The sequence below is a fragment of the Oncorhynchus gorbuscha genome, linkage group LG01 (assembly GCF_021184085.1).
Source record: "Oncorhynchus gorbuscha isolate QuinsamMale2020 ecotype Even-year linkage group LG01, OgorEven_v1.0, whole genome shotgun sequence".
NCBI classification, from domain to species: domain Eukaryota; kingdom Metazoa; phylum Chordata; class Actinopteri; order Salmoniformes; family Salmonidae; genus Oncorhynchus; species Oncorhynchus gorbuscha.
In genome coordinates, this window is record NC_060173.1 from 7400192 (window position 1) to 7424878 (window position 24687).

The following is a 24687-nucleotide window of genomic DNA, read 5'->3' on the forward strand; positions in this document are numbered from 1 at the left end:
TGTATTTAAAAGGTATACTCTTGTTTGAATCATAATGTCTTTAAAAGGTATACTCTTGTTTGAATCATAATGTCTTTAAAAGGTATACTCTTGTTTGAATCATAATGTGCACATTTGAAATGGCTTTTACAGATTGGATATGTTTAAAAGTACTCGTTTCTTAGGATGTTTTATTGTTTTAATAACATGTACTTTTAACATAAATGTTTCAATGCAGTTTTTTAATGCATATTATGTCATTTTAAAGTGTACAAATTATTATGTTAAGTATGAGCTATTGCAATAACCATTTTTCCAAAATAAAATAAATCTATTCTTATCAGTTTAATATCTGATATGTCCCCTATCTGGGGACAATATATGAAATGGATTTTTCCATTATTCAGAATTCTGATTGTGTGCCGTCATGATTCGCTTGTATGAAATTTGGAGCCTCAAGCTTCAGGCTTCTGTAGGGCTAAACCTGCCGAGCTGAAAACATGCGATTTAGAAGGGTTCGATTATACGCCCAGGCTTTTATTTTACAATTAGTATCAGCAACGATCTGGAGCCATCTGTCAGTAATACACACATACATTTATTTTAGTGATCATTTTGGATATGTAGCCTATTGTAATCATTACGGAACTATGTAGCAGGTTAAACCTGGAGCCTGGCGCACGGTTCATGGCGACTGGACTGTTGTCATACAGTTCCACGATTAGTGAGAATGAAAGTAGATTTGTAGGATTATAGTTCAAACACTATTGGACACTTTTCCTCCACATTCCAATATTTCATGGATGGAACTTGAATTATGACAACTTTCAGTGTGAAACAAAACAGTGCATGTTTTATTCATCGATATACAGTATTTTGTGAGTAGATAGATGCTCTCCAACCCAATAGGCCTATTGGTATTTTATGTGCATGATATGAAGTTTATTGTAGTGACTGACTAAGCTTAATTGTAAAAGTATGCCTCAACAGAGCCATGTTTGCTAAAGTCTATTATGCTGAGCACACATGTAGTTAGGCAGCCAGGACAATAGGCCGGGACCACTCCGTAGGACGCATTGTCGGTCTAGCTCTCACTGCAGTCCAGTGTCATGGACATCTTTGAAGTTTGGCCTCTAGTAATTCAGGAGGGCAACTTTATAAAGGCCTCCTCACAATGACCTTATCATGCAAGGCTCTACAGACAGATTTAAAATATATATAGGCTATTTTTAGTTCATACATTATTTGTGTTGATGATGTACTATGTAATGAAGTCGAGTGGTTCAACATTAAAATGCATTTTGATTGAACACATAGTTCAGCTTGAACAAGGCGACGGTCGGTGGAAGTCTGGCGCCACCAAGTGGACAATTATTTTACCTGAGATATTTTGTAAAAGATCAAATGTTGTGTGTCAATATTGTTATCTGCAAATGGTTTCCTACACCCCTATTTGATAGATTATTATTCCAGATTAGCTGTAAATCTGGTTTTATTAGAATCATTACATTAGAGCAAGTCTGTCAATGATGCCTAGAAAGTAGTGCAAGTGAGAACAGGTGTCTTCTTCTGGAAGTTTTGTTGCATTTCCTTTGAAAACAGCTCATCTGTATTTTTGTACATCATTTTATACACATACAAACGGCATGAAATCGTCAAGGCCGAGTGGCTTCACCACTTTCTAGGAATCATTGACAGACTTGCTCAAACGTAATGATTCTAATAAAAGTAACATCCGGTTAACTTCGTCTCATTTATATTTACAACGGAAGGGGGTGCACCGTTCCTGGAGGTACTGCAATACCAGGTCGATGCGTGGAGTGGACGGAGCAAGCCCCTATTCCATCTCCCTATTCCAAAAATCAATTTAATATATGGTCCCCAGATAGGGGACGTATCAGATATTAAACTGATAAGAACAGATTTATTATTATTATTATTTTTTAAATGTTTTATTGACACAATTCCTTTAAAAACAGCTCATACATTTTTTACATCATTTACACACATAAAAATGGCAACAAAGCATAAAACACAGCATTTGAAAGTTACATTTAAATTTGTTAAAAAGTACATGTTGTTAAAACCAATGAAAACAACCTTGAATAAAAGTACTTTCTTTGTAAAAACATCAAATCTGTAAAAGCCATTTAAAATGTGTGCTGATGATCTAACAAAGGTAAAACATTTTTAAGGCATGAAAAACATGTTAAAAAGCCACTTTGTTAAGAAGCTGTCTTCAGTCCCTTGTACAGGAGCGGGGTGAGTCTTTATCAAGCTCACCTCATCCTGCTCTTCTGAATAGATCATCGTCCCGTCCTTCGGGGCCCAGAGAGATCCCTCCCCTAGGCGCATCGCCCTAGGTGCCGCAGCGCTGTCAGGCCGTGGCCGCCGGGACCTAGGGTGTTGTGGGGGACCCTTGCCTGGGGTCGAGGCACCCTTCCTTTCGTACCACCCCAGGGCTTCCGTGGCTACCATGGCCACTGCCTGGGGGGTGGTCTCTACGTTTTTCGCTACCAGCAGGTTACGGGAGGACCACAGTGCTTCCTTCAGGCACGTGAGGGTGGGCCAGAGCTTGGTGAAGGTCTTTGATGGAATCGGCCTTCGGCCCACCCCATACAGCACGAGCTGAGGTGTTAGGTCCTCCCCTGCTGGCAGACACGAGGAGATCAGGGGGCCTGCTTCCTTCCACAGGTTCCTGGCGGCTCTGCACTCCCAGAGCATGTGCCTCACCGACTCTTCTTGGCCGCAGCCTGGTCGGGGGCACGCGGATGTCCTCGCCATGCCCCGTGAGTGCATAACGGCCCTGACCGGGAGAATCTCGTGGGCGACCATCCAGGACAGGTCCCGATGCCGATTCAGGAGAGCAGGATGGGCCACGTTGTGCCAAACCGTTGTGGGCTCACCTATAGCGAGCCCGCGCACTGGACATACTGGTTCCCGCTCCTGCACAAGAGAGAGAAGAGAGCAGTGTTTTGTTAAGACCGTGACTGTTTCTTTCTCCAGTTTAAAATGTCTTAAAAACTTCTGGAGCTGGACGTAGGGCGGGGGTAGCAGGAAAGAGACTGGGGCTCGCAGCTCGACTGGGATCAGCCTCAGAGTCCTGAGGTAAGATCCCAGCCAGAACCGTGCGAGGACCTGAGTCTTGTTGTTGACCGGGGAGGTGGCAAGAGTCAGATGTAACGCTATGTAGCAGCTGCCCAGGAACAAGTAGAGGTCAGGCAAGCCTTCCCCCCCTGGACCTGGGCCTCTTGACCACCTCTCTCCTCAGCCTCTCCCACCTGCCTCCCCACAGGAAGTAAAAAAGCATTCGCTCCAGGTCTAAAATACTCCTTCGAGGGGGGATAAAAACAGAACTGATTAATAAAAGCACAGGTAAAATCACAGCTTTAATGATTAAAACCTTGCCCTCAAAAGTCAGCTGTCGTAGTCCCCAAAAACCCAGTCTCTGTCTTACAGTCCCCAGGATTCCACTCCAGTTACCGCTCCCTCCTCCCCCCATGTCAAACTTTACCCCCAGTACCCTTATGTCCGTCCGTTTAACCGTCAGAGGTAGTCTGGTCAAGTCTGGGTCTGCCCACGGTCCGAAGAATTGGGCCTCTGTCTTGTCCCTGTTCAGTCTCGCCCCAGAGGCTCGTCCGTACCAGTCAGTCCTGTCCAGAGTCCTGTCGACGGATAAAAGGTCGGTACATAAAATGTTGACGTCGTCCATGTAAAAGACGCACTTGGCGGTCATCCCCCCACTCCCCGGGATACCCACCCCACTGATCCCTTGGTCCCTTCTCAAGACCTGTGCCAGTGGTTCAATACAGGCCACGAACAGAAGAGGAGATAACGGACAGCCCTGACGGACGCCACAGTGTACATCCCAAAAGGTCAAATAAAACTCCAAAGGGAGGCCGTCCTCCCCCGGTGATTTACCCCTCTTAAAACGTTTCAGTCCTTGGTCAATCAAAGATTTCTCCAGTCCTCCTGTCATAAAAGTCTTTTTTCAGGTCGTCTGTATTGGGTAGGGTCTTGTTTACCCCTCTTAAAACGTTTCAGGGTCGATGTTAAAGGTCGTCTGTATTGGTCCCCCCATTGTTCCCTCGCACACATCTTTTTCCCCAAACAGTTCCCCATAAAAGTCCTCGACCACTTCCTTTATTTCCTCTGTGTCTGTTTTTAAAACCCCGTCCTTGTTTTTCAATCCTGTCATAATCCTACCCTTGCTAACTATTTTCTTAAAAAAGTACCTCGTGCACTTCTCCCCCTCTTCTAATTCCCTTTCCTTGCTTCTTAAAATAACCCCCTTGCTTCTCTGTTCTGCTAAAAATGCCATTTCCTTTTTTACTTCTTTCATTTCTTGGTTAAAATCAAGGCCCTGTTGGCATAGGTTAAAATACTACATGATACTGTCCCTGTACCCATCATGAGGTTCCTACAACCTAGCCTAATTAAACAGCAGCAGTAAAATAACAATAGCGAGGCTATGTACATATATTTCCTATGAAGGAAAGTTTACAACGTAGGTGAACACATGTTGAGAGACTTTTGAGTAATCAAGGTGACAGACATTATTCACACATTCAATACCGCCTTGTTCAATCTTGCCTTCATCTAGCTCATCTAGAGTGTAATCATTAGTCCAACATTTGCAAATGAGAGTTTCCATTGATTTTGGCAGAAATTCTCCCCCCACTTCTAATTTAATTAATTTTGTGGCTAGAGTCAAATAGTTTCTGCGGCACACAGAGTCAAATAGTTTCTGTGGCACACAGAGTCAAATAGTTTCTGTGGCACACAGAGTCAAATAGTTTCTGTGGCACACAGAGTCAAATAGTTTCTGTGGCACACAGAGTCAAATAGTTTCTGTGGCACACAGAGTCAAATAGTTTCTGTGGCACACAGAGTCAAATAGTTTCTGTGGCACACAGAGTCAAATAGTTTCTGTGGCACACAGAGTCAAATAGTTTCTGTGGCACACAGAGTCAAATAGTTTCTGTGGCACACAGAGTCAAATAGTTTCTGCGGCACACAGAGTCAAATAGTTTCTATAGAACAAACTTCACGTCAGGATTGGCAACCCGAAAGGAATAATTAATGTATGTGTGTTACATTAAACATAGATGAGGAAGTAAAATGTTGTGTTAAAATTAAACAAGATGAGGGGCAGTTGGCAAACAGAAAACAAACAGTAAACATCTCAGAACTACTACTAGTTGAATAAGACATGGGAGAGATGATGAATGTTGGCAGACAGAAAACATTTCAGAACTACTACTAGTTGAATAAGACATGGGAGAGATGATGAATGTTGGCAAACAGAAAACATTTCAGAACTACTACTAGTTGAATAAGACATGGGAGAGATGATGAACTCCTTTGCTTCGGGCCATGCTAGCCTGAAACCGCCCGACCTCCTTTGTTTAGGGCCATGCTAGCCTGAAACCGCCCGACCTCCTTTGCTTAGGGCCATGCTAGCCTGACACGGCCTGACCTCCTTTGCTTAGGGCCATGCTAGCCTGAAACCGCCCGACCTCCTTTGCTTAGGGCCATGCTAGCCTGAAACCGCCCGACCTCCTTTGTTTAGGGCCATGCTAGCCTGAAACCGCCCGACCTCCTTTGTTTAGGGCCATGCTAGCCTGAAACCGCCCGACCTCATTTGCTTAGGGCCATGCTAGCCTGAAACTACGTTTTTTCTTTCACAGCGCTTTGCTGAGGGCATCATTCTAGCCAGTTTTGAAACTTTAGAGTGTTTTCCCCAAGCTGTCAATTATATGCATATTCGACCTCCTTTGCTTAGGGCCATGCTAGCCTGAAACCGCCCGACCTCCTTTGCTTAGGGCCATGCTAGCCTGAAACCGCCCGACCTTCTTTGCTTAGGGCCATGCTAGCCTGAAACCGCCCGACCTCCTTTGCTTAGGGCCATGCTAGCCTGAAACCGCCCGACCTCCTTTGCTTAGGGCCATGCTAGCCTGAAACCGCCCAACCTCCTTTGCTTAGGGCCGTGCTAGCCTGAAACGGCCCGACCTCCTTTGCTTAGGGACATGCTAGCCTGAAACCGCCCGACCTCCTTTGCTTAGGGCCATGCTAGCCTGAAACCGCCCGACCTCCTTTGCTTAGGGCCATGCTAGCCTGAAACCGCCCGACCTCCTTTGCTTAGGGCCATGCTAGCCTGAAACCGCCCGACCTCCTTTGCTTAGGGCCATAGCCTGAAACCTCCTTTGAAACCTGAAACCCCCGACCTCCTTTGCTTAGGGCCATGCTGAGCCTGAAACCTAGCCCGACCTCCTTTGCTTAGGGACATGCTAGCCTGAAACCGCCCGACCTCCTTTGCTTAGGGCCATGCTAGCCTGAAACCGCCCGACCTCCTTTGCTTAGGGCCATGCTAGCCTGAAACCGCCCGACCTCCTTTGCTTAGGGCCATGCTAGCCTGAAACCGCCCGACCTCCTTTGCTTAGGGCCATGCTAGCCTGAAACCGCCCGACCTCCTTTGCTTAGGGCCATGCTAGCCTGAAACCGCCCGACCTCCTTTGCTTAGGGCCATGCTAGCCTGACACGGCCTGACCTCCTTTGCTTAGGGCCATGCTAGCCTGAAACCGCCCGACCTCCTTTGCTTAGGGCCATGCTAGCCTGAAACCGCCCGACCTCCTTTGCTTAGGGCCATGCTAGCCTGAAACCGCCCGACCTCCTTTGCTTAGGGCCATGCTAGCCTGAAACCGCCCGACCTCCTTTGCTTAGGGCCATGCTAGCCTGAAACAGCCCGACCTCCTTTGCTTAGGGCCATGCTAGCCTGAAACCGCCCGACCTCCTTTGCTTAGGGCCATGCTAGCCTGAAACCGCCCGACCTCCTTTGCTTAGGGCCATGCTAGCCTGAAACCGCCCGACCTCCTTTGCTTAGGGCCATGCTAGCCTGAAACCGCCCGACCTCCTTTGCTTAGGGCCATGCTAGCCTGAAACCGCCCGACCTCCTTTGCTTAGGGCCATGCTTAGCCTGAAACCGCCCGACCTCCTTTGCTTAGGGCCATGCTAGCCTGAAACCGCCCGACCTCCTTTGCTTAGGGCCATGCTGGCCTGAAACCGCCCGACCTCCTTTGCTTAGGGCCATGCTGGCCTGAAACCGCCCGACCTCCTTTGCTTAGGGCCATGCTGGCCTGAAACCGCCCGACCTCCTTTGCTTAGGGCCATGCTAGCCTGAAACCGCCCGACCTCCTTTGCTTAGGGCCATGCTGGCCTGAAACCGCCCGACCTCCTTTGCTTAGGGCCATGCTGGCCTGAAACCGCCCGACCTCCTTTGCTTAGGGCCATGCTGGCCTGAAACCGCCCGACCTCCTGCCTAGGGCCATGCTTTGCCATTTCAGCCGCCCGACCTTTCCTTGCTTTATATTTAGAACATGCACATTGTAATGAAACCGCCCGGGACCTCCTTTGCCCTTGGGCCATGCTGGCCTGAAACCGTCCAGCTCCTTTCGCTGTAGGGCCATGCTGGCCTGAAACCGCCCGACCTCCTTTCTTATAAACCCATGCTGGCCTGAAATATTTTGTCAGTTCCAATTTGTAAGAGGTGGTGTGGTTGACACCCTCTGCCATTATAACGCTTTACTAATGCTCCCTGACTTAACGTGCCAGTATGGGACTCACCTATGAGTTCGTCTGGCGAACACAAAGTCCAGTTGTTTTTGTTGAGAGAACCAACCAATGTGTCGGCTCCATTTCTGAGCAAATGCTGCCTTTTTGTTTTTTTACAAAAGGCCTCCTGTCCAGACCAGTGTGTCACAGCTCTAACAACTAAAATAACATGTCTTAAAACATGAAAGGCGGTCGGGAGGAGGCAAGATCAGGTGGGTCCATTCTAGCCAATAAGAGGGCAACAATAAGCACAACTCTGCATATAAACTGTTTTAGAAAAAAAAAAAGTGTCCGTGATGTCATGTGTCCTACTTTTATATATCAGTACACTCAGAAACACCTAAAGCACGAGTGGGACTGGGGAGGAGATTTACATTTTGTTTTTCCCCTAGAACCACACAAACCACAGCTGATTCAAATAATAAGAACTTGATGATGAATTGATTATTTTAAGTCAGCTGTGTAGCGCTGGGGGCAAAAAAACGAAATGTTCACCCCTTGGGATCCTCAGGACCCTGTTTGGAAAAAGGACACACTTCAAAAAGTGGCCTGCTATAGGACAGACACTTCAAAACGTGGCCTGCTATAGGACAGACACTTCAAAACGTGGCCTGCTATAGGACAGACACTTCAAAACGTGGCCTGCTATAGGACAGACACTTCAAAACGTGGCCTGCTATAGGACAGACACTTCAAAACGTGGCCTGCTATAGGACAGACACTTCAAAACGTGGCCTGCTATAGGACAGACACTTCAAAACACGGCCTGCTATAGGACAGACACTTCAAAACGTGGCCTGCTATAGGACGGACACTTCAAAACGTGGCCTGCTATAGGACAGACACTTCAAAACGTGGCCTGCTATAGGACAGACACTAGGACAGACACTTCAAAACGTGGCCTGCTATAGGACAGACACTTCAAAACGTGGCCTGCTATAGGACAGACACTTCAAAACGTGGCCTGCTATAGGACAGACACTTCAAAACGTGGCCTGCTATAGGACAGACACTTCAAAACGTGGCCTGCTATAGGACAGACACTTCAAAACGTGGCCTGCTATAGGACAGACACTTCAAAACGTGGCCTGCTATAGGACAGACACTTCAAAATAGGACAGACACTTCAAAACGTGGCCTGCTATAGGACAGACACTTCAAAACGTGGCCTGCTATAGGACAGACACTTCAAAACACGGCCTGCTATAGGACAGACACTTCAAAACACGGCCTGCTATAGGACGGACACTTAAAAACACGGCCTGCTATAGGACGGACACTTCAAAACACGGCCTGCTATAGGACGGACACTTCAAAACACGGCCTGCTATAGGACAGACACTTCAAAACACGGCCTGCTATAGGACAGACACTTCAAAACGTGACCTGCTATAGGACAGACACTTCAAAACACAGCCTGCTATAGGACAGACACTTCAAAACACTGCCTGCTATAGGACAGACACTTCAAAACACGGCCTGCTATAGGACAGACACTTCAAAACACGGCCTGCTATAGGACAGACACTTCAAAACACGGCCTGCTATAGGACAGACACTTCAAAACACGGCCTGCTATAGGACACACTTCAAAACGCGACCTATCTGTTTCTAAACGCACCACTTTGGAGAATTTAAACTATGAATGAAACACAGAACGCGTATCGGAATTGTTTAGTAAACCATATTAAAAAATAGGTTAGAGTAGACCTATGTTCAGAGATTAATTTCCACAATCTATCTTTACAAGCCATTCAAAATGTATTTCATGTGACGTTAAAATGGTGAGAGGCCAGTATGCTTTTAACCCCTTGGGTACCTTACAATCACAGCAATCTTGAAACTGCCGGGTACGGCAACGGGTACGCATGCTTTTTCCTCGTGTGTATGTTTTCTTCAAATGATGACAATAGTGCAGATCTCTGCGTAGTTTGATCTGTCGACCTAACGAGCTACATGTATTTGGGTCAGAGAAGACATTGTTTTCCTGTACCTTTAAGAGTGGGGCGCAGTGTGCAGGACTACACTGGGTACGTAATTCAAACACTTGGCTCCTCCTAATTTTACGGTTTCGTTTCCTGGAGGTCGAGCCTGTCGTGTTGTTGACAAAAACACGTAACAAATATCGTTTTTTACTGGGCAAAATGGGTCAGTCGTTGCCGACCCCGGACTGCGAGCCCTCGGTGTGTCCTTTGTGCCACGGTATATGTCGGAATCCGACCGCGCTGAGATGCAAACATGTTTTCTGCTACTGCTGTATACAGGAGTTATGGAGTGGTTCGCCCACCGGTCCATACTACTGCCCCGAGTGCAAGGAGGAGTACAAGACATTACCGGTGGGGTTCAAGAGAGACACTACCGCAAGTCCGTGGCGACATGACGCGCCTGCACATACACGCACCACGGCAGCCACAGGTAACTTCCCGAATTCACCAGACACTTCTGCCCATGCGCAATTAGGCTGGGGACAACGATACAGGGGTTTTATTCATTACTCCACTTCTGTTGCAAAACGTTCCGTCTGTTACAAAACGTTTTACAACACAAACCGTTTATTTCAAACGGAAAAACCCTTTGCAACGAAAACGAGAAGTTAATATTGGACCAATTCTGATAGGTCCCTCCACGCTTCGTTATTCTATCTTAAAATAATATGATATTTATGATATTTCCCATCATTTTGTAACTCTGCATCATTGGGAAGGGCTTGTAAAGCAAGCATTTCGCTTAGTCTACACCTGTTGTATTCTGTGCTGTGACAAATACAATTTGATTTGATTTAGCTCGGTTTGTGTCCTTTTGATGTAACCTAAGTAGGCCTCATCACTAATGTATTTGTGTTATGTATGTTGTGTTGGGTATACAAGGCAGAGGCAATGAAGAGGATGTCATTGAGATAAATTCGGCGGGCTGGAACCTTGGGAAGAGAGCCTTCATCTCTCAATCCAAGCGTCTGTTAGGGAAGAGACCAGCCAGTTCTCCTGTCCCAGGAGGCCATCTTCACGACAACAAGAGACAAGCCACTGGCAGCTCCTCTTCCTCCCACTCCAGGGGACAGTCTGGTGACCGTAAGAGACCCGCCACTTCCTCTTCCTCCTCTTCAGCCAATCAGAACACGTCGTCTGACGTCGAGTTGTCCAGTGAGGAGGAGGTGCCAGCAGCACCATTCTCCTTAGCAACCAAACCGTCTAGTACTGCGTCCGTCGCCGTCAGCGGTCCGGACCTGACACGTGATAGGTCTAGGTCCCCTAGGAGAGACCCACCCATTGAGCTGGACGAACCCCCTGCTGCAACAGAACCTCTTACAAGAGAACCCCTGAATGACCCTAGAAAATCACCTGAAGCAGCAGCAGGTCACATGACCAACACATCGCCAAGAAGAATCACCACCGTTGAACTGGACCCACCTCCACCCCCTGCGAGAGATCCGTACACACCCGCCAAGAATCCTGCTGAAACCACCCAAACAACCCATTTACGTTTAGTCACCCCTACGAAGGAGAAGCCTGTTGAAGCTGAGCGGGAGCCTCTTCCAGAGATCTCCAACAGATCTGGTCCAATCGGCACCTCCACCTCTCCTACCCGTGCTGCCAACAACCTGTCCCCTGGACGTACCAACCTGTCCCCCAGCCTGGCTCGTCAAACCTCTAGGGAGACCTTCCTACCCTGCCACTATTGCCCCAGCCAGGGCTCTCTCCCTGCGGTGAAGACCTGCCTAGTGTGTGGAGCCTCCATGTGCTCCGAACACCTCCGGCCGCACCTGGAGTCCCCTGTCTTCCAGAGCCACACCCTGGTACCCCCTGTGGAGGACACCTCACCCTGGAGGTAAGGTTTCACTCTTATTTGAGGAGAATCTCAATTGAATTTCCTTTTCTGAGCTGCACAAAGTGAAATTCCTAACAACTTTGCATTAAAGTCTTGAATTCTTGTAAATACTTTGTGTTTCAACATTTCATTTAAAGTTGACGATTGTTTTATTTAATTTATTATATGACAAATCATTAAACGACTGTCAGCAAGCTGAAGTATAACTTCCATTGTCATCAGGTGCCCGGAACACCAGGAGATGAACCGAATCTACTGCCGTCAGTGTAGTGTGTGTGTCTGTACCGTGTGTACCGTGATCGGGTCGCACCGGGACCACGCTTGCGTCAGCATCAGAGAGGCCGAGAGGGAGCTGAGGGTGAGGAACAGAGGAGTATTTACCAAACACACATACCAACATACCATAAAATACCTGATCACATCCCAGTTGTATGATCCGTAGTATTCATGTTGTCTAAGTATCGTTAGTGGTGAATAACCATATCACACGTGTTACAGTATAAATACGTGTTTCAGAGAGCTAAAGCATGTCTTCTATTGACGGCAGGATGACGGCACTGTGTTTTTGTCTTTGCAGGGGAACCTGAAACAGGAGATGAAGAAGATGCAGGGAACGGAAGAGTCTTTAATCAGCAGAGTGACTGAGATGACAGAGAAGAAACGGAGATTCCAGGTAAGAAGGACAGGACCTCAGTTGGACCAGGGATTTTTTTTTTTTTTAGATATGACCTGACGCAAAAGCCTAATAATGTAGACACCCTGTATCCCTCTAAATCAAATGTTACAGTTCACTTTACAGTGAAATGCTGAATACAACAGGTGTTTTTTATTTTATTTCATTTCACCTTTATTTAACCAGGTAGGCTAGTTGAGAACACCTTTATTTAACCAGGTAGGCCAGTTGAGAACACCTTTATTTAACCAGGTAGGCTAGTTGAGAACACCTTTATTTAACCAGGTAGGCTAGTTGAGAACACCTTTATTTAACCAGGTAGGCTAGTTGAGAACACCTTTATTTAACCAGGTAGGCTAGTTGACAACAAGTTCTCATTTACAACTGCGACCTGGCCAAGATAAAGCAAAGCAGTGTGAACAGACAACAGAGTTACACAGGGAATTAACAAGTCAATAACACAGTAGAAACAAAAGGGGGGAAAAAAGGGGGGAAAAAGAGTCTATATACATTGTGTGCAAAAGGCAAGAGGAGGTAGGCCAATAATATATGTAATTACAATATAGTGTAGTAGACCTTACAGTGAAATGCTGAATACAACAGGTGTTGTAGACCTTACAGTGAAATGCTTACAAGTCCTTAACCAACAATGCAGTTTTAAGAAAGTACCTACAAAAAGAGTATGAGATAACAATAACAAATAATTAAAGCGCAGCAGTAAATGACAACAGCAGGGTTATATACAGGGGTGTATGTGGAGGCTATATACAGGGGGTACCCGTACAGAGTCAATGTGGAGGCTATATACAGGGTATTACGGTACAGAGTCAATGTGGAGGCTATATACAGGGTGTTACGGTACAGAGTCAATGTGGAGGCTATATACAGGGGGTACCGGTACAGAGTCAATGTGGAGGCTATATACAGGGGGTACGAGTACAGAGTCAATGTGGAGACTATATACAGGGGGGTACCGGTACAGAGTCAATGTGGAGACTATATACAGGGGGTACCGGTACAGAGTCAATGTGGAGACTATATACAGGGGGTACCGGTACAGAGTCAATGTGGAGGCTATATACAGGGGGTACCGGTACAGAGTCAATGTGGAGGCTATATACAGAGGGTACCGGTACAGAGTCAATGTGGAGGCTATATACGGAGGGTACCAGTACAGAGTCAACGTGCAGGGGCACCAGTGTCGAGGTAATTGAGGTAATATATACATGTTGGTTGAGTTTGAAAGTGACTATGCATAGACAATAACTGAGTAGCAGCAGCTTAGAAGATGGGGGGTGTGTCCTTGACCAGGGTCCATGATGCTCCATGACCAGGCTCCATGACCAGGGTCCATGACCAGGGTCCATGATGCTCCATGACCAGGCTCCATGACCAGGGTCCATGATCAGGGTCCATGATGCTCCATGCATTAGACACACTACTACTCTGGATGTGTCTGTACGTTAGGCGTTTGGATACAACTATGTCTACATACTGTCACTATGTCAACCCTGACTCCTCCTCTCCCCAGGTGTTGCTAGGTGACGCGCGTGCGGGTGTGCAGCAGCAGTACGAGACCATGCGTGAGGCCCTGCAGCAGGAGGAGGACACGGCCCTGCTGTGTGTGACTCGGGTAAATAAGGAAGACAACCCAGGCTCAACTCTAGCCTAAAAAACAAACAATGATACTGGGCTTGGAAGTCAACCCGAGGCTGTAAACCTGCAAATGCTTATTTATTTTACATCCAAAGCTCAGTTCTAACACTGGGTCTCAACTCAGTTGCTTGGCAACAACACAGTTAATACTAAATGACAAAAGCCTGCTCGTCGAACATCTCATTCGACAATCATGGGCATTAATATAGAGTTGTTCACCCCCCCCCCCCCTTTGCTGCTATAACAGCCTCCACTCTTCTGGGAAGACTTTCCACTAGATGTTGGAACATTGCTGCTATAACAGCCTCCACTCTTCTGGGAAGGTTTTCCACTAGATGTTGGAACATTGCTGCTATAACAGCCTCCACTCTTCTGGGAAGGCTTTCCACTAGATGTTGGAACATTGCTGCGGGGACTTGCTTCCATTCAGCCACGAGCATTAGTGAGGTCGGGCACTGATGTTGGGCGATTAGGCCTGACTCACAGCTGGCGTTCCAATTCATCCCAAAGTTGTTCGATGGGGTTGAGGTCAGGCCTTTGTGCAGGCCAGTCAAGTTCTTCCACGCCGAACTCGACAAACCACTTTTATATGGACTTGTCATGATGGAACAGGAGAGGGCAAACTTCATATGGCTCGCTAACATGACATGTCAACAGACAAACACAGCCTCAGTGGTACACACTGACTGCATGCTTGGTAGCATCAGAAAAAATAACTAGTTTCTAACATCCGTAATACATTCCAGTACGCTGCTTCTCCTGTCTTCTTGACATTTTAATCCGAATGTGTGCTGATTTAACCGTGCCAAACGAAACAACTCTGCCAGGCGTTGGATATTTGTCAACGACTCTGATACACAAGGCCATTCCAGTTGCACGGCTCAGGCTTTTCATGTGGAAATCTTGTATAATGCACATTTAACAGAGAATCTACTTCCAGTGTAAAAACCATGACAATTCAAAAATAAATAATAATAAATCAATTTAAAACATTTAGAAGTAAGCATTGGTCTGAAGAAAGGAAATTCCCATGAGCACCACGATGCCTCCTCCACCCATGCTCTATCAAGGTTTTACAGCACCACGATGCCTCCTCCACCCATGCTCTACCAAGGTTTTACAGCACCACGATGCCTGGTCCACCCATGCTCTACCAAGGTTTTACAGCACCACAATGCCTCCTCCACCCATGCTCTATCAAGGTTTTACAGCACCACGATGCCTCCTCCACCCATGCTCTACCAAGGTTTTACAGCACCTCAATGCCTCCTCCACCCATGCGCTATCAAGGTTTTACAGCACCACGATGCCTCCTCCACCCATGCTCTACCAAGGTTTTACAGCACCACAATGCCTCCTCCACCCATGCTCTACCAAGGTTTTACAGCACCACGATGCCTCCTCCACCCATGCTCTACCAAGGTTTTACAGCACCACGATGCCTCCTCCACCCATGCTCTACCAAGGTTTTACAGCACCACGATGCCTCCTCCACCCATGCTCTATCAAGGTTTTACAGCACCACGATGCCTCCTCCACCCATGCTCTACCAAGGTTTTACAGCACCACGATGCCTCCTCCACCCATGCTCTACTAAGGATTTCCAGCACAGCTTTGACCTTCTACAGTAGCTATGTTGCACTATTGTAATTTAAACAATGTGTATGCAGGTTGCTTAGGATTCAAAACCTTCTCAAACTGTATTGTGGTGCTCATGTGAATTTACTTTTATTTTTCAACCACAGACCAATGCCGACTTCTCACTTAAAACGTAGTTTAAAAAAAAGGTGCATTAGTGAGTGATTTTATTGTGTGTGTGTGTGTGTGTGTGTGTGTGTGTGTGTGTGTGTGTGTGTGTGTGTGTGTGTGTGTGTGTGTGTGTGTGTGTGTGTGTGTGTGTGTGTGTGTGTGTGTGTGTGTGTGTGTGTGTGTGTGTGTGTGTGTGTGTGTGTGTGTGTGCCCAGGAGGAGAGCAGAGCGGTGGGGGGACTGGAAGAACAGCTGACACAGCTACAGGAAACCCTCTCCTCCCTCCAACGGGGTCTTCACACTCTGGAAGGGCTGGCTGACACCCGGGGCGCAGCACGCGTACAGGAACAGTCCTTCATCACGGTACTTCCTCAATCCTCTTACTTCCTGTAGGAACATAGGGCACGTACTAAAGAGTACTACAGCAAGGAAAGTGTTTGTGTGCATACCGCACCTTGCCCTGCCCTAAATACACATGGAACAGTGGCTTGTCTCTTGTTGTCGTGACGATGGTCACCGGGAAACCCATGTTTTCTTATCTTTTTGTTTTGTTCTTGACAGGAGTACAGTAAGATAACCAAAAGGTAAGCAACTATTATACATGACGATAGGCTAATTCTCATATAGTTTCTAAGAAAGAAACAGAGAGTTTAGAAAAGTGAAATGGCTAGAAAAGTAAACCTTGTCTAAGCTCTTTTATATAAGTATAGAATAATTTTTATAAATGACTTAGACCACTATTCCCCAACAGATTTATTACCTTGGTGAAAATATGTATACTACGTTTTTCTGTAGATCAGCCCGCATTTCCTGTCGTAGCATTGTGATGCTGTAGCTAGCATTGTGGCGTGTACGGATGCTGTAGCTAGCATTGTGACGTGTACGGATGCTGTAGCTAGCATTGTGACGTGTACGGATGCTGTAGCTAGCATTGTGACGTGTACGGATGCTGTAGCTAGCATTGTGGCGTGTACGGATGCTGTAGTTAGCATTGTGGCGTGTTAGGATGCTGTAGCTAGCATTGTGGCGTGTACAGATGCTGTAGTTAGCATTGTGGCGTGTTAGGATGCTGTAGCTAGCATTGTGGCGTGTTAGGATGCTGTAGCTAGCATTGTGACGTGTACGGATGCTGTAGCTAGCATTGTGACGTGTACGGATGCTGTAGCTAGCATTGTGGCGTGTACGGATGCTGTAGTTAGCATTGTGATGTGTACGGATGCCGTAGCTAGCATTATGATGTGTACAGATGCTGTAGCTAGCATTGTGACGTGTATGGATGCTGTAGCTAGCATTGTGACGTGTACGGATGCTGTAGCTAGCATTGTGACGTGTACGGATGCTGTAGCTAGCATTGTGACATCTCAGGATGCTGTAGTTAGCATTGTGCCGTGGACGGATGCTGTAGCTAGCATTGTGACGTCTTAGGATGCTGTAGTTAGCATTGTGCCGTGGACGGATGCTGTAGTTAGCATTGTGATGTGTACGGATGCCGTAGCTAGCATTGTGATGCTGTAGCTAGCATTGTGCCGTGGACGGATGCTGTAGCTAGCATTGTGCCGTGGACGGATGCTGTAGCTAGCATTGTGACGTGTACGGATGCTGTAGCTAGCATTGTGACGTGTACGGATGCTGTAGCTAGCATTGTGACGTGTACGGATGCTGTAGCTAGCATTGTGACGTGTAGGATGCTGTAGCTAGCATTGTGACGTGTGTGGATGCTGTAGCTAGCATTGTGACGTGTGTGGATGCTGTAGCTAGCATTGTGACGTGGACGGATGCTGTAGCTAGCATTGTGATGCTGTAGCTAGCATTGTGGCGTGTACGGATGCTGTAGCTAGCATTGTGATGCTGTAGCTAGCATTGTGCCGTGTGTGGATGCTGTAGCTAGTTTCCGGTATATTTACAGAATGAAAATAGTTGCATAACGGTTTCTTAGTAATAGTAATACAGACTAGTAGTACAAACGGTATTGAGAGTAAACCTCATATCCTGTCTCCTCTCCCTCCAGTGTGTCTGAGAGCTGTTCTGTGGAGGAGCTGGAGGTTCCACAGGAGGTGGACAGGGCCAGGCTGAGATGCCTACAGCAGTGGACTGAGAGGCGGCTGGTCTCAGTGGTCATCTCCCTGCCTGACCGGGACCCCTTCAGACTGCTCTGTAAGGGACACCCCCCACCTCCCTCCTCCATCTCATACAGTACCTACACCAAGGGTTCCCAAACTTTTTTTGTCCTGCGGCTCATAAAATATGCGACCCGTTACTAACGTTAGATGCTTAGCTAGTTAACTCGTTACCAACGTTAGATGCTTAGCTAGTTAGCTCGTTACCAACGTTAGATGCTTAGCTAGTTAACTCGTTACCAACGTTAGATGCTTAGCTAGTTAACTCGTTACCAACGTTAGATGCTTAGCTAGTAACTCGTTAACATTAGATGCTTATTTACAAAGATGCTTAGCTAGTTAGCTCTGAACGTTAGATGCTTAGCTAGTTAGCTCGTCAACGTTAGATCTTTACAAATCATCCTTACAGTTAGATGCTTAGCTAGTGACAGTATTTAAATCTGATGCTTAGGAAGTGACTTAAATGCATCAGAAAAGGTATTGCTTAGCTAGTTCAGAAGACAAGGCAAATAATTGTAGAAATTAACGTTGTTCATGACCTTTAAACCCCTAGTCTGATTTAGTGCCTGGTCTTGTGCACTTTTTATTTTATTTTTTAACGTTTATTTAACCAGGCAAGTCAGTTAAGAACAAATTCTTATTTTCAATGACTGTCTGGGAACGTTAGATGTTAACTGTTAACTAGGAAAGAAGTGGGTTCAACGGCATCTGTTACAAATCATCCTGACAGAACGTGACAGTATTTAAATTGGAAGGAAGTGACTGAAATGCATCAGAAAAGGTATTGGCAAGTTCAGAAGACAAGGCAAATAATTGTAGAAATTAACGTTGTTCATGACCTTTAAACCCCTAGTCTGATTTACTGCCTGGTCTTGTCCACTTTTTTATTTTATTTTTTAACCTTTATTTAACCAGGCAAGTCAGTTAAGAACAAATTCTTATTTTCAATGACTGCCTGGGAACAGTGGGTTAACTGGTCTAGGAACAGTGGGTTAACTGGTCTAGGAACAGTGGGTTAACTGGTCTAGGAACAGTGGGTTAACTGCCTGTTCAGGGGCGGAACGACAGATTTGTACCTTGTCAGCTCTACACTTTAACCACTTGCAACCTTCCGGTTACTAGTCCAACGCTCTAACCACTGGGCTACCCTGCCGCCTCTACACTCTAACCACTGGGCTACCCTGCCGCCTCTACACTCTAACCACTAGGCTACCCTGCCGCCTCTACACTCTAACCACTAGGCTACCCTGCCCCCTCTACACTCTAACCACTAGGCTACCCTGCCGCCTCTACACTCTAACCACTAGGCTACCCTGCCGCCTCTACACTCTAACCACTAGGCTACCCTGCCGCCTCTACACTCTAACCACTAGGCTACCCTGCCGCCTCTCCACTCTAACCACTAGGCTACCCTGCCGCCTCCACTCTAACCACTAGGCTACCTGCCGCCTCTACACTCTAACCACTAGGCTACCCTGCCGCCTCTCCACTCTAACCACTAGGCTACCTGCCGCCTCTACACTCTAACCATTAGGCTACCCTGCCGCCTCTACACTCTAACCACTAGGCTACCTGCCGCCTCTACACTCTAACCACTAGGCTACCCTGCCGCCTCTCCACTCTAACCACTAGGCTACCTGCCGCCCCTCCACTCTAATCACTAGGCTACCCTGCCGCCCCTCCACTCTAACCACTAGGCTACCTGCCGCCTCTACACTCTAACCACTAGGCTACCTGCCGCCTCTACACTCTAACCACTAGGCTACCCTGCCGCACTTTGTCCCTGTAGAAGGAAACTGAAGACGTACGTGTTCGTCAGAGTCTTATCTGTCAGTGAAAGGGGGTCATAATATGTTGTAGCTTAAACCGTTCAAAAACTGCCTGTCTATATCAATCACAGCACCCCAGACAAGTTCTGGTAGACACAATGCCAATGACTATGGGTAGTTTTTTGACTGACAAACCTCTTCTGCTCATGCCCCTCGTGTGTGTGTGTGTGTGTGTGTGTGTGTGTGTGTGTGTGTGTGTGTGTGTGTGTGTGTGTGTGTGTGTGTGTGTGTGTGTGTGTGTGTGTGTGTGTGTGTGTGTGTGTGTGTGTGTGTGTGTGTGTGTTCTGTGCAGATGGCGCCAGCCTCCGTCTGGACCCGGACACAGCCCACCCCAAGCTGCTCATCTCTGAGGAGAACAGGAAGGTGTCTTACAGCGAGGTCCAGCAGGCCTACCCGGAGCAGGGGGCTCGCTTTAGCTCCTTCCCCCAGGTCCTGGCCTCTAAACCCCTGGAGGGAGGCCGTGCGTACTGGGAGGTGGAGGTGGAGGAAGACGAGGGCAAATGGAAGGTAAGAGGTCAGAGGGTGTACCGTTTGGGGTCAGGAGGAGGTTATAGACAGGCAGATTACTGTTCGTTTCGTAGCGTCTGCTAAATGGCATATTATTCTAATATGTTACAAGAGGGGATTATAATTTGTCATTTTTAATAATGTTAAGGTAAAACTTCACATAGCATATAGTTAGTAACAGAACACAACACTTTCACATTCCCTATTGCATTAACTGAGCCCTGTCAAGAGGACATCATTGATTTACATGTACGGAAACCCTTCGTTGGCACTCTTTAGCTAAATCAAATGTCACTACCTTGTACAGCGTTGTCATAGTCCCCTGCGCTTATCTACAGGTGGGAGTCTGTGAGGGTCAGATCGGCCGTAAGGGCCAGAAAGACTCCTGCCGTATCGGCTTCAACCCCTATTCTTGGTGCCTGCTGAGTGACAAGGGGAAGATAGAAGCCCTGCACGACAAGGTATGTGAATGTGATCGCTGATGTGGATGCTTCTGTAAAAGTCACATATAGAATTGAATCAGATCTCTATGAAAGCGTCTATGTACAAAACCAAGAGAAATTCCTAGGGACATTTTTGTTGTTGTTGCTGCATTGCAATACATTTCTGTCTCTCTCTGCATCTCTCTGCATCTCTCTCTCTCTCTTGTTCTGATTCCGAAGGTGGCTGTCCCTGTGGAGGTCGACGGACTGGGAAGGGTTGGGGTGTTGCTGGATTTCGAGGAGGGTAGCCTGTCGTTTTATAAAGTGGCACAAGGGGGCGCTCTGAGCTTGCTCCATTGTTTTAAACAGAGGTTCCGTGAACCATTGTATCCTGCACTAGCCGTGTCTAAAACCCAGCTCAACATCACTGATCTGTTCCAGGCAGAACAGGAGTCAGAGTAGTTACACGGGTAATTCAGTTCTCTATAAATCTTTTTTAAAACATTTTTTTAAAGGCAATCTGTGATTCAAACAACAACAGGTGGTAAATCCGCCACTATTTTATTCTGTAAACCGCTGATGAGTGGGGCTAGAGAAGGGAATTGTTCCAGGCAGGCTCAGTAGAATAGTGCACAGTGGGGAAGATAAGTTTTCTATATATCATAAATACCTTTTTTGTGTAAGCAATAAAACATTTTTTTTTAAAACTTTTTATAAATGTTAATCAAATAGAGGATTGCAAAGAGAAATCTCAACGCAGAGATAATCTTAAATATTCTTATGTTTCATTGTTTTCAAATGTGATGTAATGATAAGCATCAATACACTGAGTGGACAAAACATTAGGAACACCTGTCCTTTCCATGACATAGACTGAGAAGGTGAAAGCTATGATCCCTTATTGGTGTCACCTGTTAAATCCACTTCTATCAGTGTAGATGAAGGGGAGGAGATGGGTGAAAGAAGGATTTTTAAGCCTTGAGACATGGATTGTGTTGTGTGTCATTCAGAGGGTGAATGGGGAAAACTAAATAATTAAGTGCTTTTGTACGGGATATGGTAGTAGGTGCCAAGCGCACCGGTTTGTGTCAAGAACTGCAACGCTGCTGGGTTTTTCCACCCAGTTTCCCGTGTGTATCAACAATGGTCCACCACCCAAAGGACATCCAGCCAACTTGACACAACTGTTGGAAGCATTGGGATCGACGTGGGCCAGCATCCCTGTGGAACGCTTTCAACACCTTGTAGAGTCCATGCCCTGATGAGTTGAGGCTGTTCTGAGGGGGAAAGAGGGGGGTGGCAACTCAATATTAGGAAGGTGTTCTTAATGTTTTGTATACTCAGTGTAGACGTCTCTGTTCAGTATAATCTGCATTGTTTGGGGTTTTAAGTTGGGTTTCTGTACAGCACTTTGTGATATCTGCTGATGTAAACATGGCTTTATAAATACATTTGACTTACCCTTCCATTTCCTGACCAGTTGTCTGGGCTTTTGTTTTGATGTGCCAATTTGGAGACAAGTTCTCTGGGTTTGATGCTACTAACACCATGAAACTGGTCTGCGAGATTCTTGATATGTTTATGAAGCTCAGACTCTGTGTCATCAGATACAACTTTGTTCCTCTGCTCCTCTAAATCATAGAGGGTGTGGTTAGAGTGGATGGGTGGCAGGTAGCCTAGTGGTTAGAGTGGATGGGCGGCAGGGTAGCCTAGTGGTTAGAGTGGATGGGTGGCAGGTAGCCTAGTGGTTAGAGTGGATGGGTGGCAGGTAGTCTAGTGGTTAGAGTGGATGGGTGGCAGGTAGCCTAGTGGTTAGAGTGGATGGGTGGCAGGTAACCTAGTGGTTAGAGTGGATGGGTGGCAGGTAGTCTAGTGGTTAGAGTGGATGGGTGGCAGGTAGCCTAGTGGTTAGAGTGGATGGGTGGCAGGTAACCTAGTGGTTAGAGTGGATGGGTGGCAGGTAGTCTAGTGGTTAGAGTGGATGGGTGGCAGGTAGCCTAGTGGTTAGAGTGGATGGGTGGCAGGTACCGCAGGTAGCCTAGTGGTTAGAGTGGATGGGTGGCAGGTACCCTAGTGGTTGGAGTGGAGGGTGGCAGGTAGCCTAGTGGTTACACGAGGCATGTGGCAGGGTCTACAGTCAATCACGGACTACAAGATGAAATCCAGCCCAGTCACGGACCAGGATGTCTTGCTCCCAGGCAGACTAAATAACTTTTTTGCCCGCTTTGAGGACGGCCGTGCCGTGCCACTGACACGGCCTGCAACGGAAACATGCGGTCTCTCCTTCACTGCAGCCGAGGTGAGTAAGACATTTAAACGTGTTAACCCTCGCAAGGCTGCAGGCCCAGACGGCATCCCCAGCCGCGCCCTCAGAGCATGCGCAGACCAGCTGGCCGGTGTGTTTACGGACATATTCAATCAATCCCTATACCAGTCTGCTGTTCCCACATGCTTCAAGAGGGCCACCATTGTTCCTGTTCCCAAGAAAGCTAAGGTAACTGAGCTAAACGACTACCGCCCCGCCCCGTAGCACTCACTTCCGTCATCATGAAGTGCTTTGAGAGACTAGTCAAGGACCATATCACCTCCACCCTACCTGACACCCTAGACCCACTCCAATTTGCTTACCGCCCAAATAGGTCCACAGACGATGCAATCTCAACCACACTGCACACTGCCCTAACCCACCTGGACAAGAGGAATACCTATGTGAGAATGCTGTTCATCGACTACAGCTCGGCATTCAACACCATAGTACCCTCCAAGCTCGTCATCAAGCTCGAGACCCTGGGTCTCGACCCCGCCCTGTGCAACTGGGTACTGGACTTCCTGACGGGCCGCCCCCAGGTGGTGAGGGTAGGCAACAACATCTCCTCCCCTCTCCTGTACTCCCTGTTCACCCACGACTGCGTGGCCACGCACGCCTCCAACTCAATCATCAAGTTTGCGGACGACACAACAGTGGTAGGCTTGATTACCAACAACGACGAGACGGCCTACAGGGAGGAGGTGAGGGCCCTCGGAGTGTGGTGTCAGGAAAATAACCTCACACTCAACGTCAACAAAACTGAGGAGATGATTGTGGACTTCAGGAAACAGCAGAGGGAACACCCCCCTATCCACATCGATGGAACAGTAGTGGAGAGGGTAGCTAGTTTTAAGTTCCTCGGCATACACATCACAGACAAACTGAATTGGTCCACTCACACTGACAGCGTCGTGAAGAAGGCGCAGCAGCGCCTATTCAACCTCAGGAGGCTGAAGAAATTTGGCTTGTCACCAAAAGCACTCACAAACTTCTACAGATGCACAATCGAGAGCATCCTGGCGGGCTGTATCACCGCCTGGTACGGCAACTGCTCCGCCCTCAACCGTAAGGCTCTCCAGAGGGTAGTGAGGACTGCACAACGCATCACCGGGGGCAAACTACCTGCCCTCCAGGACACCTACACCACCCGTTGTTACAGGAAGGCCATAAAGATCATCAAGGACATCAACCACCCGAACCACTGCCTGTTCACCCCGCTATCATCCAGAAGGCGAGGTCAGTACAGGTGCATCAAAGTGTCATGTTTTGTCTTATATTGTCTTGTCATTTTGCTTTCCCTTCTGTTCGTTTTCCCCCTGCTGGTCTTATTAGGTTCGTTCCCTTTTTTCTCTCTCCCTCCCTCTCTCTCTTCTCTCTATCGTTCCGTCCCTGCTCCCAGCTGTTCCTATTCCCCTACTCAATCATCTAATCTTTTCACACCTGTTCCGTATCTTGCCCTCTGATTAGAGTCCCTATTTCTCCCCTTGTCTTCCGTTTCTGTCCTGTCGGATCCTTGTATATTGTTCGCTGTGCTGTGTCTTTGTCTCGCCCTGTCGTGTCTTGTTTCCCTCAGATGCTGCGTGTGAGCAGGTGTCTGAGTCTGCTACGGTCGGTGCCTTCCCGAGGCAATAAGTCGCTCTGGATAAGAGCGTCTGCTAAATGACTTAAATGTAAATGTAAATGTTTATGGTCGAGTCTCCAGTCTGTCCTCGTCACTACGAGTGGAATTAGTTTTTTATGTTTTGTTTTCTGCTCTGATTTGTCTAGGAGTATTGCCTATTTCCTTTACTGGAATAAAGACTCTGTTTTCGCCAAGTCGCTTTTGGGTCCTCATTCACCTGCATAACAGAAGGATCCGACCAAGAATGGACCCAGCGACTACAGATTCTCGTAACACTGCCGTCGAGATCCAAGGAGCCATGCTCGGCAGACACGAGCAGGAATTGTCTGCTGCTCGTCATGCCGTGGAGAACCTGGCCGCTCAGGTTTCCGACCTCTCTGGACAGTTCCAG

General features: G+C 47.3%; 2 protein-coding genes, 1 non-coding gene and 1 pseudogene across 3 annotated transcripts; 2 read left to right on the forward strand and 2 right to left on the reverse strand.

The window, feature by feature from the left end:
* Window positions 1-285: 285 nt before the first annotated feature.
* LOC124048700 lies at window positions 286-440 on the forward strand (annotated as a pseudogene).
* Window positions 441-1749: 1309 nt separating this feature from the next.
* Window positions 1750-1932, reverse strand: LOC124048658. The gene has a single exon (XR_006841270.1). It is a non-coding gene; the product is annotated as a U2 spliceosomal RNA (small nuclear RNA).
* On the reverse strand, window positions 1930-9566 carry LOC124032164. Its single transcript, XM_046344327.1, has 2 exons — window positions 9410-9566; window positions 1930-2925 (listed from the first exon to the last, which is right to left on the reverse strand). The coding sequence occupies exons 1-2, from the start codon at window positions 9458-9460 to the stop codon at window positions 2170-2172; spliced, it is 807 nt and encodes a 268-aa protein (XP_046200283.1). The 5' UTR covers window positions 9461-9566; the 3' UTR covers window positions 1930-2169.
* A 62-nt stretch (window positions 9567-9628) lies between these two features.
* On the forward strand, window positions 9629-21843 carry si:dkey-29p10.4 (tripartite motif-containing protein 16). The gene is made up of 11 exons (XM_046344315.1): window positions 9629-10005; window positions 10458-11415; window positions 11638-11773; window positions 11993-12088; window positions 13620-13721; window positions 15709-15855; window positions 16054-16076; window positions 17501-17646; window positions 19731-19945; window positions 20284-20406; window positions 20608-21843. The coding sequence occupies exons 1-11, from the start codon at window positions 9735-9737 to the stop codon at window positions 20827-20829; spliced, it is 2439 nt and encodes an 812-aa protein (XP_046200271.1). The 5' UTR covers window positions 9629-9734; the 3' UTR covers window positions 20830-21843.
* Window positions 21844-24687: the final 2844 nt, after the last annotated feature.